Source organism: Malaclemys terrapin, chromosome 11 (genome assembly GCF_027887155.1).
Source record: "Malaclemys terrapin pileata isolate rMalTer1 chromosome 11, rMalTer1.hap1, whole genome shotgun sequence".
In the NCBI taxonomy this organism is placed as follows: Eukaryota; Metazoa; Chordata; order Testudines; family Emydidae; genus Malaclemys; species Malaclemys terrapin.
This window is the reverse complement of record NC_071515.1, coordinates 73,887,391-73,907,323: the sequence shown is the minus strand read 5'-3', so window position 1 is coordinate 73,907,323 and position 19,933 is coordinate 73,887,391. Positions and strand designations below refer to the sequence as shown.

The following is a 19,933-nucleotide window of genomic DNA, read 5'->3' as shown; positions in this document are numbered from 1 at the left end:
GGGTGGGAAATGTGGTTCCAGTTTAACCTGATTTTTTTTTTAAGGTATTTTTTTCCATTTGTGCCCTTGACCTGAAAAAGCTGGTATTCGCTCAGCCTTAGTGGAAGAGTTTCACATTGCACGTGGTGCACAGGGCCTATTTGCTAAGAGGAAGAAGGTGCTTTTTTAAGGACTTGAGGATTAGCTGCATTTTGGGGTGAAGGATTCGTAAGGTCATGTCCATAGTGTAATTTCTTGAAATGTCCCATCATGACTGAAAGAAAATCCCAAGATCGGATGGACGGACACACACACTCTCTCTCTCTCTCGCACACACACACTTTGCTAAACCTAGAGCACATTGCCTGTGGGAGAAGAGAGGGTTTTTCAAGTGTCACCACTGTTTGAAAAGCCACCTGTCATGGAGAGAACAAACTAGGGTTACCATACGTCTGGTTTTTCCCGGACATGTCCGGCTTTTCGGCAATCAAACCCCCGGCCGGGGGGAATTGCCAAAAAGCTGAACATGTCCGGGAAAATGCCGGCCGGGCACTTCCCCTCCCGCGGCGGCTCTGCTCCTCCCCGGACTCTTCGTCTCTGTTTAAGAGCCGAGCTGCCCAAGCGCTATGGGCTTCAGGCAGCCCCCTTGCCTCCGGACCCCGAGCCGCCGGCCGGGCACTTCCCCTCCTGGGCTCTGGCGGCGCAGGGTCCGGAGGCAGGGGGGCTGCCCGAAGCCGGTAGCGCTCGGGCAGCTCAGCTCTTAAACAGAGCTGAAGAGTCAGGGGAGGAGCAGAGCCTCCAGCCGCGGCGGCTCTGCTCCTCCTCTGACTCTTCGGCTCTGTTTAAGAGCCGAGCGCTATGGGCTTTGGGCAGCCCCCATGCCTCCGGACCCTGCGCCGCCGGAGCCCGGGAGGGGAAGTGCCCGGCTGGGGGCGCAGGGTCCGGAGGCATAGGGGCTGCCCAAAGCCCAAGCGCTACCGGCTTCACGGTTTGCCGGGCAGCCTCCAGACCCTGCGTCCCCGGCTGGGCGCTTCCCCTCCCGGGCGCTTCCCCTCCCGGGCTCCAGCTGGGCTGGGGAAGCACCGGCCGGCGGCGCAGGGTCTGGGGGCTGCCCGGCAAACCGTGAAGCTGGTAGCGCTCGGGCAGCCCTTTCCGCGTGGCTGGGAGTGGGAGGGAGGAGGGGGCGGGGAAGGGGCGGAGTTGGGGCGGGGCTGGGGTGGGGAAATGGGCGGGGCCAGGGCCCCGTGGAGGGTCCTCTTTTTTTATTTGTTCAATATGGTAACCCTAGAACAAACACACACGCTATGTCGGAGGATGTGGCACTAGTGGGCCTGTTGGAAGATTTTTTTTTTTAATCTAGACCCAGGTGCAAAAAAAAGCTAATCAGTTGCACATCACTGCTTCCCCTGCGGTCAGTACACATATTGCAGTCAAGTGAGCGTTATTCACATGCCATCGGCCTGAGCTACCCACCCATCTTGACCTCCAAAAAGCTCTTGGTTACAGCGGGCTTCCTGCTGTGAAAGCACTATCCTAGTGGCAGGGTGTTTTTACTTCCCTCGGAATCATCCTGATTTGCTATCTAAACTGGAGCCGGTGTTCAGAGCTGGCTCTGTTGTGAAAGGAACTTGGGTGGTGAGGGAGACAACCAAATGAAAGTGACATTTTGAGTGAGGAGGTGCAATTTTGAACTGGTTATTTGTCAGACCACCGGAGGGTCCTCTTCAGGAATTTAACCCGTGACCTCAGGATCTGAAAACCTCTACTGCAGGGGTGCTCAATTACATTTTCCGGGGGGGGGCGGATAAGGCAATGTCCAAATTCTTGGCCAAAGGGCTCTTCAGAGTGAATGCATGGCAATGCTTGGCCCAGCTGGCAGGGATTGGCATGCCAAAGATGGTGCCTCAGCTTATTTTTGAAGGGCGTGCAGACTGCCAGTCCAGTCGGGACAGGTGTTGGGGGATGCTCTTCTTCCCCCCCACTCCTGTTTAGTCATGGCACATGTCTTCTGTGCTCATTTGGATAATCAGGAGTTTGGGGCCTAAGCATGGAGAGAGGGAGGGGGAGTGGTTGCTGGAGACAGGGCCCTCCTTAGTATTGCTTGAATGGAGGAGTGGGGAGGAAGAAGGTGGTAGTGGGGGAGCTGAGAGAGGCCCGAGGGCGCCACGGAGTGACACTTCCCCTCCCCCAGCTCTGACCAAGGATGGCTCTGCTACTCAATTTTAGCCCCTGCGTCCCCCGGCCTGGTTCTGGCTGCAATGTCCCTGCCTGTGAGTGCCCCTCCACTCCTCCATGGCACCTACCTCTTCAGAAGATGTTCTGAAGCTGGGGAGGGAAAGCGGCCACCTGCAGGGGAGCACAGGGGCCAGACTCATCCATGAGGGCCAGTCCAGCCCCTGTGGGAGTGAGTGGGGAGTGCTCAGAGGCAGGTCAGGGGAATGCAGGGTTCAGAGCCCCCGGGAGCTCAGGGTGAGCTTAAGATGCATAACAGGGCCATCATTACCATGGAGCCCCCGGGGGGGAAGCATGATGGAACAGTTGATGCCTGCTGGGTCAAATAGAAGGCCATCCTGAAGAAACTGCTCTACTGATTGAACTAAAAGAACAGATCTCTTAGCAGCAGCAGATGTATAAGCGCTATACCTGATTTGGCCACTAGAGGGGGACAACAAGCCACACTGAGTTGCCCCCCTTCCGCCCCTGAATTTGGCCCAAGTACTAGACATATCAAAAATATACACACACACACACACACACACACACACACACACCCCACCCCCAAAGCAGAGTGAGTGGATCAAAGGGAGGCTGGAAAGCTTAAGTGCGATGAAGCCACAGCTCCGTTAATATCTTTCTTCTTCAATTGTAGAAATAATTTGATTTCCTCCTGCAGCCCATTGTGTGCGGTAATATATTAATGTTACAGTGGCTGGAACCAAGGACACCGGTAATTTTCAGGCTGTCTAAAATGCTTTAAGCAACACTAATTCAACATAGCTATTTCCTTAATTGTACCCTGAGCCCTCGCCAGCCAAGCCGCAGAATTCCTGTGGCGCTCGCTGCTATTTAATCTAACTCCTTGTATCAATAACGCTCGCATTGTAAATAGCAGGGGAAATATGTTGGCAACGGGAGTCAGCATTTATGCCTCCAAATGTGTTTAGGCTACTGATGGTGTGTTTGTCTGGAGGGTGGTTTAAAAAAGGATAAAGGTATGATATATGTCACCTCCCCGGACTTGAACTCCCAGATCGTCAAACTCACCAAACCAACTAGTGCAGCTCCACTGAATAGCACAGCATTGAGTTATGCCAGTTTAGGATCCATTCCTGGGAATGACTAGGTTAGGGATGTTTTACACTGCTGTAGTGCATTGATGCACTCAGACCAGTGCAATTTCCTAAAACTAGACAATCCCGAAGTCTCTGGTGCTTGTGGTTGGCAAGAAAAATCTTCAAAATGCACAGTGATGCTGGAGGGCTCAGCGACACAGGGAAATACACTGGCATAACGATAGTGGTATAATTATATCATACCTCTATATATTATAACATTAGTATATATAATTATAGTATACCACTATAGTTATACTGGCGTGTATCTATCTATCTATATATACTACTAATGTTACAGTGTTATAATGCCCCATGAGGGCCCTCTTTTTACAGAATAATAGAACCTTGTTCTGATTTTAGTCTGTCATTTTAAAAAAGGTGTCCGCTAAAATGGAAAAAGGTATGTACTCTGAAATATGAGGGCCCTCATGCGGGAGCTGTAACACTATAACTCTAGCACTATAATTACACCGTTGTAGTTATGTGGGTAAATTTCCCTATGTAGACAAGCCCTGAAACAATAGCTCTGAGAAGTGTGAATTGCCCTTGTTCTTTGCAATTGGGTGTTAGCGTAGCTGCCCAATGGTGCTAATCTAAAAGTCAACATTTGTAACCATTTCCTTACTGGTACTGTGCATGTAGGAAAGGAAAAGGAGGCACTTGTCATTTTGTAATGGTATGGTTACTTGCTCTATGGTGTTTGTTTCCATGTGCTGTATAGAATTCCAAACAGGATGTGAGCCCTGGTAAACAAGGGAAACTAAGCTGAGACTGAAACTGTGTTCAAACTTGTCACGCTCAGTCTCACTCATCTCCTGGAGACTTTACATTTTGTTCTTTTCCATAGTTGTTTTCCTTAATTGCAAATACAATTTATTTCTGACTGAGGGCACCACGCACCCTCCATGTGTAAGGAAACAAAACAACATCTAAAGGGCTGTAAGGGAATGTTTACAAAATCTCACCCACACCAGGCAAAAATCGGGTCCTGAGCACAGGGGGTCGTGTCAGCTGGCATAGAAGTGAGTGGTGCTAGCTGAACAGATGGTTAGGGAGACATCGATCTGGGAAAGAGCAAAATGGCTGATGGAGAAGGTGTGGTATACGCTAAAAAGGATTAGTAGGCATCTCCAGCTAGCATATGCTTCACGTTACAAAATATGCCATGGTGCTCTGTGCATGCCTTGTAACCCCTAGACCATGCCCCTCCCCCATCCTCCCCAAAAGGCATGTGAGCATTGTCCTCTTCTTACACCGCTCATAAGAGCACTAGGTTCCCTCCGCTCCCCCCACCAGCGAGAGTACAAAATGTTGAGTGATGCATTGAGCACCAAAGGTATGTTTTACTGGTATAACTAGGCTGGTGTAATTATACTGGTAAATATCTCCATGCTGAGTATGGCATAGCTCACCATCTAGTATGTACCAAAACAACAAGGAGTCTGGTGGCACCTTAAAGACTAACAGATTTATTTGGGCATAAGCTTTCATGGGTTAAAAAAAACCCACTTCTTCACATGCATGGCATGAAAATTACAGGTGTGGGCATTATAGAATGACATCTAGTACGTGTGATATTCATGCTTCTCCGTTTTGCTGAGCAGAACCCTCTCCTCGTGCTTCAAGAGCGGGTACGAATCCCACTCTTGATCATTTTCTCAAGACAGCCATCTGACAGCTGCAGGTATTTCTATAACTGCTCTGTGCTGGGATTACAAAGCTGCTGTATATTGCTGGTTTTTTTTTTATTCAGGGCACTCCAACCGAGTTCAGTAAGTAACAGGCTGGAAGGAGCTGTTGCAGACTACACCAGCTGATTTAGTGCAAAACCTATCTCCCCCAGCCTGCATCTATACACATGGACCCCAGCAGTGGCCAGAACAGCTTTTTGTGAAATAGGACAACTGTGTTGAAATTGTTACCCAAATTCCTGCTTCTATGATGAAATACAAACCAGCTGCATTGGGTCAAGCTTGCTTGAATTCATATGCTGCTGGTGGGCCTAATTTTAATACTAGCTGCTGGTTTATTGGTGGTTTCTCTGTATAGATACAGGTTTGGCCCCCTGTTACTGGGGTATCCGAGTGTAGCTCCTGCGCTTGTAATGCCGACAGGCCCCCGAGTATCAGCGGGCAGGATTGAACCGGGGATGTCTGGAGTTTAGTGCATGAGCCTCTACCGCAAGAGCTAAAAGCCGACTGCCTGTTAGCTAAGGCTGTAGAGTAGACTCATTTTCTCTCTCTCTCTCTAAATGGTCTTGGTGCCATTAGATGAGACAGAAAACCACACCCGGACGGTGTATGGGTTACACAAACACACGTCTTGTATTATTGAAGCTGAAATGTTCTGTTCTGAAGCTCTCTAGTGTGTAGGCTCTGCTTGAGCTTAATACATAGCTCTTCTCTTTTCAGTGTATGTTCGCTCTGTCCGATCCTTTCCATACCCTGGTCTAGCCCTGTTTTGTTTTGACACATCACAAAACCAATTCCTGGACTCACTGACAAAGCTATGCGTTTACTATAGCACTGCCTTCCCCCCTGCTATTGCAGAGGCTTGGCAGCCAACAAGCGGCTCGAAACTCTCCTCTTACGCTAAGTGATATCTATGTAACTTCCAGCTGTTCTGTATTGCCTGAGTACTTTACAGCCCGCACAATAACAGGGCCTGATTCCTCTCTGCCTAACACCATCTGTTGGCTGTTTCCAGCTGTGCAAAAAGGATGTAACGCCATCCCAGGGCTGGGAGTGAGCGGAGAAGTTTTGGCATAGAGCTGTGGTGCAGAAAGATTGTAATCCTGGGCAGGTGACGAACCCCATGGTGTGGAAAGCCCCATTTGGCATAGACGGCTCCAAGCTGTGCTGTTTGTAGCCTCCAATGTAGGAGCTATGGTGGAGACATAGCTGGCTAAATGGGCTTGGCTAACTCACCTCTGTGCTCCAGTGAACTCCAGCTGTAAGACAAACCTGCGGGGTCACTGCAGCGTAGCCACATTGGAGCTACCCTGAGAAAAACCTGGGAAGCAATGACTTCTGATCTAACATCCCTCCTTTTATCTGTGAACGTTCATCAAGATGACTTTCAAGCACAGACTCTTCCTAGGACAGTGTTTCTCAAACTGGGGTCGCCGTTTGTGTAGGGAAAGCCTCGGCCCGCGCTGTTTCCCGCAGCCCCCATTGGCCTGGAGCAGTGAACCGCGGCTACTGGGAGCCGTGATCGGCGGGACCTGCAGACGGGGCAGGTCAACAAACCGGCCCGGCCCACCAAGGGCTTTCCCTACACAAGTGGCGACCCCAGTTTGAGAAACACTGCCCTAGGAGAAGAGAGCAGGTATCGGGGTATTGTATATTGACACCTGTAGAGGGGGACTCAGTCAGGCAATCCTATAAAAAGACATTCATTTTATGGAATTAAAGACACACCTTTTAACATGGGTATAACAAAAAACCATATATGGTTCAATAATTAATAGAGCTGGGCAAACACTGTTCCGCTGAATATTAATTTGGCTCTTTTAATGAATTCAATTTTTAATGTTTATTTCCTGGGAATAGCCTCACACATGAGCTTACCAGCAGGAATATTCATGGAAACACTGAATTTCGAGTGAGTCTTCACTCTTCAACTTGTTGCTGTGCCCTAGAAACCTGCATCTTAGAATTACACTCAGCCAAGCAGGAACTGAGACAATGCCATGTGATCTGTGCGTCCAGTTGCCAGTAGAATTATCCAACACTGCTCAGTGGAATCTTGGTGAGGCTAAAATAAAAAAAGGACTAGACACAAATACTGAAGAAAGCAGCCACACTTAGATTAGGAAAGATTAGGATACCTGGTATCAATCTTTAAGCTTCAGGACATAGGCTCATTGCCAGCTGAGGTCAGGCAAAGGGGTCAGGTCCCTCTACTGTTTTGGTATTATACTACACTAATTACACTCAAGGCAGGATCCTGTAGAAGGTTGAAAGACTACACTGACCACTATTCTGCTGATGTTAGGATGGGATTGTAGCAAATCAGTCATAGAAAGGTACAGACATGAAAAAACTTTACACTGTAGAATGCCATCAGTTACTGTTCAACATCTCATGTAAATACTCAACACAGATGTGCATGCTGCACAAGATGAGAAACCATTAGCTTGTTTAGCAGAAGAGGTCAGCAAGAGCGGACTGGAGGTAGATTTGGCTATAAATACATTTGGCACCTGCCAGGACATCTTGGTGTCTCTTTCAAACACAGCTAATTCCATAACCTGAGGATTAATGGCTCTTTTCCAGACCAGCAACTGGAAATATGCATTGCCATTACCCAACCGTAATTATTTAATGTAGTCCTCTTTAAATGACTTCAGCCCATCATGTGATGGCTCAGGGAGAAAGATGAAAAGCATTTTCCAAACAAAAGGGGTCTAAAGAAGCCATTTGGGGCTAAAAACAAAAAGCTTTTAGATATGTCCAATGGAAAGGATTTCTCAAGAGGAGTGTGTTGGTCCCAAAATAATGCCAATCACAGTAAAAACTATAAGGTATATTTTCTTAATGAAGGGTGGGAAAAACTAACATGTTATGCAGGAGGTCAGAATAGATGACCATAACAGTCCCTTCTAGCTTTAAACGGCTCCCTTTATCCTCCCTTTAACGTCCTCTGGTTTGGGTTAGTGTTTCTCCCCATGTGAACGCATGGCCATTGCTAGCATGTTTAGGGCTAATCTGGTCAGAAGACTTGTCTGCAGATCTCTTGCAGAGCAATTGTATGGCTACACAGTATCAGCAGATAGGTGGTTGGTGGTAGGACTAGGGGCTCCAAATTGGAGAACCTCCTTTTCAGGTGCTCCACTCCTCCCTCTCCCTTGAGCCACACTTTTGGAAGCTTTCTGACATGTTTGGTTACATCCTTGTCATTTTCAGTTTTTATTCATGTACAGATGCCTCTACATTCTGCGTCCCCACCCAGAATTAGAAACAGAGGCAACTAAATAGAGACAAAAAGTCAGGTTATTGGTTTTTTTGTAGACCAGAAGCAGGACGCTCATAAAGTGCCGGAGCAACCCTGAGCCCATTTGCAGATCTACAAGGTTAAGTAAACTCTAGCTACGCACTGGAGACTTTGGATCCTTATCCAACCCAAACCCTGAGTATGAACTTTTTGAAGTTACCCATGACTCAACTCTACTAGTATTTACTGGTGCCTATTTCCTGAATCAGAGGTTGGGAATTTCAGAAGATCCCCAGGGCTTAATATGCTCAAAACCTATGGAAAAAAATCAATGTGACTGAGAGCCTAACTCTCTTAGAGTCCCAAACAGAAATAATGAGACAGGCCAGATCCAATACTACAGCTCTGTGTGATGGTGACTTGGAATCCCAGTCCAGCCCCTACAATATCACTGCGAGAGCGAGAAAGCATGAACTAGATGAGTCACACAGAAAAAGTGTAGCTGGGAAGGTACCACCATAAAGCATCAAGAGCTAAAGCACATCTCCAGCCATGGCTTCAGACGCATTTGCCCTCCTGCACTTCCGAGGCAGGTGCTGCAAAGCAGCATTAATTGGCTCAGGCAGGGCTGTGGAGCAGTGATCAGATATCCTGTGACAGCACTTTTAGCAAGCTTTGAAATCGATAAAGCCAAGTTGCAGGAGTTTCATGTTTTATTAGCATCCAGGCGCGGCCTCGGGTCTAGAAGAGAATGATGTAAAAGAATGAAAATTAAGATTACCCATGATTAGCATGTTAACTGCCCATTTAGCTAAGAAAAACACAGCAGGAGGCATTTGTATTCCACACAAAATCATACAAAAGGCTCTCTTTATTAAATATACAGTATTTACAGTTTAAGACGTTCTTCTGTACAACAGTAACCATAGAAAACAAAAGAAGCTAAGGCTAATTTTTTTGTTGTTGTTTTTTAATCCCATCCAGTGTAATAAGACATGTTACATGGTCTACAAAACTGACTTGGACTGAGGCAACATTCTATGGGATTCCCTTCAGAAAACCAGACAGTGGAAGGAAAAGCTAGACCTCCATTTTGTTTTGTTTTTTTACTGTAACTGAGAGACTCTTGTGCTACCTTTTGGAATTGTTGTTTAACCTGCCATCGTTTCAAAGGATTTTTGAGTAGCACAACGTAAAACAAATGGGAAAATGTCCTTATCTGGAAAAGGTCGGTTGTGTTACTTCTAAAGTGTATAGAACAGATTTTAACTTGGGTGACTGCTGCTTGTCTTGCCTGAGGAAGGATTTTTGCTGATCACGTGGCTTTGTTTTTCACGTAGGGTGCAGTTTATCTCAGCGCAGTGAGGGCCTGATCTAAAACCCTTACGTCAACAGAAGGACTCCTGTAATTATCAAGGGGGTTTGGATCAGGCCATGACCCTCCCCAAGGTCCTAAAGTTGACTTCAACTCGCATCAAGGGCTTAAAGGGCACTTGAGTTTTGTAAATATCGCCCATAATTCCCTAAGGAGACGTGTGCACTGAATGCAGCTATCGTTGACCGGGATTGAGGAATGGAAAGTCCCAGATTTAATTTACAGGCATCAGGTCCCTCTTGCTGTGGGTGATAGGAGACTTTCTAAGTTATGGGCCAAACTCATCCCTGATGGAACTCCATTGTCCTTGGAGGGATTACGACGAGGAATGAATCTGTCCCAGTGTGTTTCATGCCAAAGGTTTCAAGACAGGAAGTGGGTCTTGTGGGGGAAAATTAAGCCCTATTAGTCTAGGCCTTTCTGCTTGGCCTGGGCCCGCCCAGCGGCTAACAGGCCCAAGCCTGAACCAAGCGAAGTGCAGTTTTGTATCAGGGGGCACAGTTCCTTGCTGCTACCCACAATGCGTTGGTGTGTGTTCAATAAACAGGCCTCAGGCTTGAGTCTCTGAACTAAAACCAATGCGTGGGTAACTTTTTCCACGACAATCTGAAGCATGATCTCTCTGCATTATTTAGACAGAAGAGATTACATGATTTTTTCACTTCAAGTCACTCACAGGCAATTGCTTGTGGTTGGGTGCCTGAATAAACAAGCCTGCTTGTTCTTCTTCCCAAATATTCATGGAATGACGTTGGATTTCTGAGGAACCTGCTGGGTCTGAAGCTCTACAAGGAGCTATGGATTGGCTGCATCGAAATTTTAGCTCCAAAGACACAGGACCACTTCAGGGTTCAATATTAGAAGCAATGACGAAGCACGTGAGAAAATATTTTGTTTAAATGATTCAAGAGGAGACCGGGGCTTGGAAGTGGCATGCAAATGTGAGTACACAATTTCCCATGCAGAGTAGTGTTGGTTGTAGCTTTCAGATGGAATGGCCTTTGGGGTTAAACACAACCAGTATGGTCATGACTAGCATTGGGGGAAACAGCTGCCATTAGTATGTTAGCAGCTCCAGACATATGGCAAAATGCCGTCACCACACCAATATTCGGGGGAAAGGGAGAAAAAGGCGAGACTGTACGTAAAGATTGTTCCCTGGATCTCCTATTGTATTTCAGTGTCTGTTCAGACTGCAACCTCATTTGGCTGGCGGGGGAGGGGCATGGAAGTGCATCCTCAGCGAAATCAGCAGAGCTCCACTGACATTGGTGGAGGGACCCGGATCACCAGCAGCTGAGGCCGAGGACCCATATTTTTTCTGAGTGTCTTGTGCCGGGAGGAGCACGTTGCTGGCCCTTTGCCAATCATCATTATAATATTGGTCTCTGCCTAATTTTTACTCCTAGCCCCATTCACCGCACCATTTTCCCCACATGCCAAATAAAAACAATATATATCCTGACTGGAGAGGGGTAGCGTCGAAGCAAACGGTTGCCTCAATCCTTCCTTTGCTGTGCTTGTGGCCCCTTTGTCGACTCAAAACATGACAAAAGACGAACAACTAGCTTACAACTTACAATAGTTCACCCGTGTGTGCTTCCTCCCACCCCCTTAGAATAACTGAGTGCAAAAGATCACAAAAATAAGTAGCAATACATTGAAATATTTCCAAGTCCTAGAGGCATGGCTCAAAAGGAACAACAGAAGAAAACAAAATATATGTCAGGCCCAACATCCCCTACCCCCAAAAGAAAATAATGTTTCGAATTTCATGAAGGAAACATACACAGCAGGGCCTCGTGGATTGACATGAGATATCAAGTACTTATCATTGGCTAAAGAAAATGCAACAAAGCCCAGAACTCAATGAAAGAAATAATTGTTTTAAGCCTTGTAGCTGTGAAATAACTGGCTTTAGAGAAGGGAATAAGAACAAAGGGCATGACGCAACTCCCAGTGAAGTCAATACAAAGTCCCCCCGATTGACTCCAATGGACGTTGGATCAGGTTTAGCTATATTGCTTGCCTGGTTTGATAGAAAGGCATCTCAAAAACTGCATGAAAGCTTCGAAATAGCACTTGTGTTTTAGCGTCTAGCAAGGGATCAGCGTTCGCCTGGGTGCTTTATTGGGCATCATTTGGTTTCTGCAAAAAGAATAACCCTTTGTACCTATGAATGCCTTGCACTACATAACAACTCTCAGAAGCAACGGGCTTAATTCTGTCTACAGTAGACATTTTTTTTCTAGGTAAAGGCAGATGTCATTTTGACAGCAATTGGAATAAGATGGTGGCATTAAAAGAGGGTCAGATTCTGCTCCTGGTTACACTAGTGTAAATCCAGAGTAACTCAGTTGACTTCAGTGGAGTTACTGCAGATTTCTTTTGGGGTGAGAGCAGATTTTGAGCCAAAGATGGGTCTTTTGATGCCACAAGGGAAGAAGAAAGAAATGAAAAGGTGTACAATGAAGGCAGTTTTCAAGTGCTCCCATAAACTCAGGGTCCAATCCAGCTCCCAATGAAACTATTGTCCAAATTCCCATTGATGTCAATAGGAAAAGGATCAAGCCCCATGTTAGATAACCAAATCATACTGCACCATGGGCTGTATTGACCCAATATGGGTGCGTGTGTGTGAAATAGCCTGCACACTAATTAACAAAAACATCTAATTAAAATAAGTATTTTTAAACTTTGGGGGGGAAAGCCTCTTCTGTAGGGTAAATCAGTAAAGAAGGTTTGGGGTCTATGACAGGAGTGGGTGGCTGAGGTTCTGTGGCCTGCAATGTGCAGGAGGACAGACTAGATGATCATGATGGTCCCTTCTGACCTCAAAGTCTATGCATTTTCTTTTAAGAATGAATAGAAAGCAATAGTCAAAACCTTACTGCTGGAGATGTCGCCTTCATTGTACACTTGGCATTAGTATAACCTGAGCAGCGATATTCAGGAAAGATTGACAGCTTCAATAAGCATACAGGGCCCAATACAATGAATTACTGTGAGGTCCTGGGTGTCTTCCATCTTTGTTTGTTTGTTTTAAATATGACAAGTTCAAAAGAGCCTGTGTAACTTAGGAGCCTTTAGTCCTATTTTAAAAAGGGAGTGAGGACCCGATTTTCAAAGGTATTTAGTTAGGTGCCTAATGTTTTGAGTTTTTTTTGGCACCTAAGCAGGTTAGGCACCTAACGCACATTGATTTCAAATGGGAGTTAGTCACCTAAACCTGCTTAGGCACTTTTGAAAATCCCACTAAGTTAATACCTATTTCTTAGGTGCCTAAATGCCTTTGAAAATCAATGGTATGGTGGCTTCTAAGAGCCACATTTCAGTTGATTTCAATGGGCTGAGGGCCACATCTGGGTGGGGAAATTGTATTCAGGGCCGGGACAGGGGGTTGGGGTATGGGAGGGAGTGCGGTGTGTAGGAAGGGGATCAGGGAAGAGGAGGGGTGCTGGGTGTATGAGGGGGCTCGGAAGGGGGCAGGGGTGCAGGGTGCTCAGGGCAGGGAGTTGGGGTGCAGGAGGGATGCGAGGTGCAGGCAGGGGGCTTATGGCACGGAATTGGGGGGCGGGGTGCAGGAGGGGTTCAGGCTCCGGCCCAGCACTGCTTACCTAAAGCGGCTCCGGGGTGGCAGCGGTGTGCACCGGGGCCAGGGCAGGCTCCCTGCATGCCTGTCCTGTCCCCGGCCCTGCGCCACTCCAGGAAGCGCTGCGGCCCCTGGGGGCGGGGGGCAGAAGGCTCCGTGTGCGCCTCCAGGTATCTCCCCTGAAGCTCCCATTGGCCGCGGTTCCCCATGGTGCCTGCAGACAAGGGCAACACACGGAGCCCTCTGCCCCCTCCCCCCCAAGAGGGCCCCAGGAAAGTGGTGCCTGCCGCTTCTGAGAGCAGCGCGGGGCCACGGGGGGCAATCTCATGGGCCGGATCCAAAGCCCTGACTAGGGCCATCCCTACAACTTGAGAATGCTTGGCACCTTGCAGGCTCAGACTCTAGGACTGCATGAAGCAATCTTGTCCTCTCAGGGACTTAAATAATGAGGGGATTCTATTTGATTGCTCATCCCTTCCCTATTCTATCCATTTAATTACTGTACTTGCTTGGGACTAGGTCACTCTATCTTACTGTGACTTTTTATATAAAGAAAAGAAGAATATGTAGCAAAGCACAAAGATTATTTATAATCTGCCATGTTGACCAGGGAAAAATACATGGCACAGTAATGGGGGGCGGGAGATCAGAATACAATGTGGATTTTGATTCCCCATCTCTTCTTCCTAAAGGCAATACATGTTTGGGGGAATTAATAGCTCCTTCTCAGTGAGAGCATTCAAAATGAGAACTTGGACAAAACCATGCTGAAAATAATGAAGAAAAACCTGGAGTCCATATAAAGGGAGATGAACATTTGTTCCTATGTATGCTTGTCCCCCCGCCCACCTGTAACATGCAAAGCAGAGCAGCTTTATATATGGAAGAAACTCTTTGCTGAGAATTTCCTTAGGTGCATTCCTTTCTTCATCTTTCACTATCTTCCTGCTAATGAGTCCGTCATGGCATGCAAAGACACTCATAACCAAATGTCATACAAGCCGCTGGCACAAGACGCGGTGGTTGCTGGCTGGCAGGAGCTGGGAGAAGCAGCGCCATCCTTCCTTTAAGTTTAAGCTTGCCTTGTAAAGCAGATCGATTGGCCTGACAATCGTTGTATTAGCCTAGCTTTTACTTATCTCACTCACCCCCAAAGACGGTCAAGAGCCCAAAGATGACTGTAGTGTAACTCAGTGAGCGTGCTGAATAGCAAACCAAGACTGTCTCATATTCCTTCTCAACATCTACTTCCCTGCGGCCTATCAGCCACCATCTGCAACCATTAATCCAAGCTCCCTACAATTATTTAACCCCCTCCCCAGCCCCCTCTCCCCCCCCCCGCTATACAGCCCTGGCCATCTGGGGCTTTGTGCAGCTGCCGTGCTTCCTATTGTTATTGGTCCCTTTGCTGCAGCAAGATCTGGTAGTGCAAACCCTTGTGACCATGTGGAAATGCCTTTGGGACTCCATATGGGTCCAGGGGTCCTGATGAACAGCTGATTCCCTAGAGCCTGAACCAAAGCCCCCTGAAATCAATGGGAAGACTCCCCTTTTCTCTTGGGCATTGGATCAGATCCTTAGACTGTTAAGCTCCCAGGACGGGCCCTGTATGACATCAAACACACATCTAGCATCTGGGATGGGACCATCATGCAAGCTCACGCGGGGCTCAAGCTCCCCCTCCCCCCCACACTATTTTTTGAGTGAAAGAGAAATTTGATTCCACATTCAGTGATCCCTCAGAAAGAATAGAGGAGGCAGATTAGAGTCCCTTCTACTTCCGCTAGCCAGTGTCCCCAAACAGGAGAGAACAGAAAACCATTGGAGAAAGGGAGAAAATAAAATTACAAATCCAGAACTTAGTACATGCTCCTTTACAATTTTCTCCTTGTGAATGAATTTGACTAAGTGTTATCATAGCCATATGAGTCCCAGGATATCCGACAAGGTGGGTGAGGTAATATCTTTTATCAATTTCTGTTGGCGAGAGAGACAAGCTTTCGAGCTTAGACTGAAGAAGAGCACTGTGTACGCTCAAAAGCTCGTCTCTTTCACCAACAGAAGTTCGTCCACAAAAGATATTAACCTCATCCAGTTTGTCTGGCGCAGATTTTTAAAAGCCACCTTTTCCTTATCTTTGAGGGGAAACATCCTGGTTTCTACAAACAGGAAGCACCATCGCTTCATTCATGCAGTTTTTTAAAAGCAATGTAATAACAATTTTGCCTTTTTTATATGAATCAGCAGAATTTAGATCTCATGGTTTGGGTGGGGTTGGTTTGTCTTCTTCTTTTGTTTGTTTTTTGCCACAGTCGCTTAAGTGTTTGACCTCAGCACAAGATCATTCTGTATATGATGTTAGCGTGTGTATGCTGCTCTTCTAATGTTTCAGACAAGTCATCAGAGAAATTTATAGAGCACCTAAGTCCTAGAAGCCTCCTAAAACCCTTTAAGTACTATCTTCCATGCTTCATCTAGAATTATGCTAGAGTACGTTGGTTCTAAATAGTCATACTTATGAGACGGAGGTATACAAGGTGCACTGGAATGAATTTTGTCCAATGCTGTTATCAGTATTCCTGTATTTTTTAAAAACATTTGTAAGCCTAAAAGTTACAGTAAAAGGATGGGGGAAGGAGCTTAAGGAGAGAAAGAAAATAATAATTGTAACTTCTTGCCAGATTCCCAGCTGGTGAAAACTGGTGTAATTCCATTGAAGTCAACGGTTTGATGGCAAATGACATCAACTGAGGACCTAGCTGCTACTTTATGATTGGTTTAAATGCATCTTATAATAAATCAGCCATTTTGGTCTTATTCTTTCCTGCTACCCTGTCCCAAAAGCTGTGATGCTACTTATTTAGCTACAGTACTTTACCTCTAGTTTATATAGCTCAGATCAGATACAAAGTGGTGAGTTAAATGGTTCCAGAAAACAACATAAGACTTGAGAAATCCAGAAACTTAATAGGCAACCATGCAAGTTCGTGAACTTATTCTGTCCAGAGTAGAATAGCAGGTCTCTTGAGATGCCGATGTAACTGTGGCAGGTTTTTGTGAAGGGAATGAGGCATTGAAGTGTCTGCCAGTTTCTCCTGTGCAGGGCAGTCTCCTTCCAAAAGGTTTAAAAGCTGGCAAATAAATTAATGGGTAAGAAAAGAAAAAAAGGCCAGGTGTGGGGAGGAGAGTAAGAAGGAACCACACAATCCATCAGATGAAATATTCCCGTTTGCATTCACTCACTGTGTTCTGCAAGTCAATGTCAGTTTTAAAGGAACTGTCGAGGTTTTCTGCGTATTCTTTCTCCTTCGCCTGGCTACTTCGATGTGTCTGTTTGTGCTGGTAGAGGAATCTGCTCATGATGGCCACGATGCAAAAGATGATGAATATTACGACTGCTATTACACCTGGGGAAAGTAAGGGCAGGAAGGGAAAACAGAAACAAAGATTTTACCAGGGGAGGCTGCTTAGAAAACGTGGCAAGTCAGTGTGTAACACTGACAGACGCCGGTCGTGGGTGGGCAGGATCAAACCGGGGACCTCTGGAGCGTAGTGCATGAGCCTCTATAGCATGAGCTAAAAGCCAACCAGCTGTAGACTCATTTTATCTCTCTCTCTAAGTGGTCTCGGTGCCACTAGATGGGCCAGAACACCACACCCAGAAAGTGTGTGGGTTACAAGTGCATCCCAATCTTCTAGCCTAGCCTCCCAGGGTATGTCTACACAGCAAAGAAAAACCCACGGCTGGTCCGTGCCAGCCAACTCAGCCTCCCAGGGCTCTGGCTGCAGGGCTGTTTCATTGCTGTGTAGGACTGGGCTGAAGCCTGAACACTGGAACCTCCCACCCCACAGGGTCTGAGGGCTCCAGCCAGACCCTGGACGTCTACACAGCAATGAAACGGCCTTTGAGCCTGAATGGACTGGTGCAGGCCAGCTGCAGGTGCCTAGCTGCTGGGTAGACATACTCCCAGATGGCAGCACTGGGGCTTTCTATCCTGCACGAGGGAGGATACAGCCACCTTGGGTGGGATTCTCAAAAATGCTCAACATTGGCTTCAGGCAAGCGGAATTAGACCAATCATTGACTTCAATGAGAGCAAAGGTAGGCCAGCGCTGAGGGTTTTGAAAATGCTGTTCCCTCGTGTCTCCCCAACTTCCCTTTCTGGCCAACCTCATTCACTGGGGGCTCTCTCTTAAATCACATCTGTGTAAACCTTGTGGGAATTTGGCCCGTAGAGTACAGGTATCCTGAAAAGCAACTCACTGCAAAGCCATAGACCCTTGGGATAAATGCTGATTGTTAATGGAATGTGGAAAACAAAACATGACGGTGTGAGGACCACTTGTGAATCAACCGAGGCTTTGGCGTGTAAGAGAGTTTCCATGTGGTCAGAGGAATTCCATTACACGCCACACCGAGCTTTTCGAGAGCTCAGAAGATAGATGAGATACGAATGCAACATTACATGACCAGTCGGAGGTGTGTATTTGCGTGCAGCGCTCACAACTGAGCCATGTCTCAGAAAAACAGATGCTATTTTGTATGTTGAAAAGACTTGAGATCTTCAGAACATGGACGGCATCTCTCTATTTGCTTAGGGAGCATGTAAGATGATAAGCATCAGAGGGGTAGCCGTGTTAGTCTGAATCTGTAAAAAGCAACAGAGGGTCCTGTGGCACCTTGAAGACTAACAGAAGTATTGGGAGCATAAGCTTTCGTGGGTAAGAACCTCACTTCTTGCATCTGAAGAAGTGAGGTTCTTACCCACGAAAGCTTATGCTCCCAATACTTCTGTTAGTCTTCAAGGTGCCACAGGACCCTCTGTTGCTTTTTGTAGGATGATAGTCCCTGGTCCTGATTGGAACATTGGGATGTTGCCATAATATAGTGAATATTAATAATAAATGCAGCAGCAGCCCCCTTGTAAAACCCTGTGTTAGAGTAGAGCAGAAAATGAGGGTAAGTTCCTGCTGAGCCTTTTGCTGCAAATACCCTATGTACTTGTTTTCTGGGGGGAAAAATATTTTCTGATTGCATCATTCAAAAGAAAAAGAAGAAAAAAGTTACCTCCAATAACAGCTGAATCGCTTCTGATTGCATTGGTGAGGGGCTCCCGCTCATCCGACTTCCCAAAGGGATCTGCAGTTGATTAAATACAAAACAGCTCATTGTCTATAGGCAACGTGCCGAGTTTGCTTCAGCACTTGGAATGAAGTTACCTACCCTGGTCCGCCCTGAAAATATGTGGGGATTAGAGAATTTGAGCCAAGAGGAGCCCTCTTAAAAACAGGTAATCACAGGACAACACCCTTAGGCACCTTCAGAGACAAAGCCGTGCAAGCCATGAATGCAAGAAGAAACGAACTGGGTAAAACCAACACCCTATAATCCTACCACAGTGCACCTGCTCATAATGGTAGGGAGACATTTGACCCAGGTAGTCTGCTGGGAGCCTCTGTCAGACTCAACAATATTACAATGCCAAAGAGACAAGACTAAGACGCATCTGGAAAGGGAGGAGGCTAATATAGGATATGGGTCAGGTTCAATCTGAGGGAGAGAAACAGTGTCTGGGAGGCGGGGGGAGGGCTCTGTTGGAAGGGATCTCCCTCTTCAATGCAGAACAATGGGGATACCACATGTTCCAAGGGCAGAAGCTGTCAGTGGGGTGCATTTAAATTGGACATGTTCTGATCATCCCCCTTCAGATGCTACAGGTCCTTCTGGTTTGTTTTACCACATCCACTCCCGTCCTTAATTTGCACCCATGTCCCCTCTGTGGCTGCTTTCAACCTTGAGAAGGAAGACTTCCTGATTTTGGCATGTAGGGTCTGCCAAACGATTTCTGCTGCACTGCACAGCGAGCATTGCTCTTCATTGAGGAGACTGGAGCTTCTAGAGGGTACTAAAGAGATCAGGGTTGCAAACGCCTGTATTCAAACACCCTCTAAGTGTGGAGGTTCCCAGAGCCAGCTTTTCCATATCTCAGCCAAACCAAAATGGGACTCAAACACCTGCAACTTTGGGAGCTTCAGATCCAGATGATGGGTCAAACCCTCACTGATAGCCAATGGAACGATGATAAATTACACCAGCTGTCCCCGCATTTCCTAGATCTAGCTCTAGCGCTGCGTCTGAACCATCCAGCCTGTCTGTATCCTCATATGAGGGCTTTCATCTCAGCTCACCCTTTCCTCTCTTTGGTGTCTGTCTGCAGGAGTGCAGAGCTGCTGTTCTCCCCTTTTACAAGCCTCCAGGTTATCACACATGGGCCTGTACTTGGGAGCTAGTTCTGACGGTCTCGGGGATAGATTGTATGGCATTGCCAGGCTGCTCCTTTCAAAGGCGAGATGCGGAGGCCTTAGAAAGAGATGCAAAATGCTGCAATGTCTCATTGTTATGGAGCAGTCTTGCTTTAGTTGCTGACTTGGCAGACTCTTAGCACTTCGTTAAGTGGGATTTTTTCCTTCAGACAAACGAGCATATTTGTGCGTTGGACGGGGCTAAATTTTCATCTTTACCCAGCTTTGCTTTGCACTCTTTCCAAAGAGCCTGAATTCTCCTTTGCCCGGCATTTACACTAGTGCAAAGCGAGTGCTAAAGGATATCATTTACACCCAATTTCACCGATTTAAATGGCTTCACGAACCATAGACCACAGAGAATCTGGCCCAAGCCATTCTGAGGTTTGAGAAGTAGTTCTCTTGCCAGTTTTA

The 19,933-nt window shown here is 46.8% G+C and overlaps 1 protein-coding gene across 3 annotated transcripts in view; it reads right to left on the bottom strand.

Moving 5' to 3' along the window:
- Window positions 1-14,581: 14,581 nt before the first annotated feature.
- CNTNAP5 (contactin associated protein family member 5) overlaps window positions 14,582-19,933 on the bottom strand; it is a 409,890-nt gene continuing 404,538 nt past the window's right edge. For all 3 annotated transcript variants that reach the window (XM_054043237.1, XM_054043235.1, XM_054043236.1), the window contains 2 exons: window positions 18,285-18,356; window positions 14,582-16,623 (listed from right to left, as the gene is read on the bottom strand). In XM_054043237.1, coding sequence (XP_053899212.1) covers window positions 16,427-16,623; window positions 18,285-18,356 — 269 coding nt within the window. In that variant the 3' untranslated portion in view covers window positions 14,582-16,426. The remainder of the gene's footprint in view (window positions 16,624-18,284; window positions 18,357-19,933) is intronic.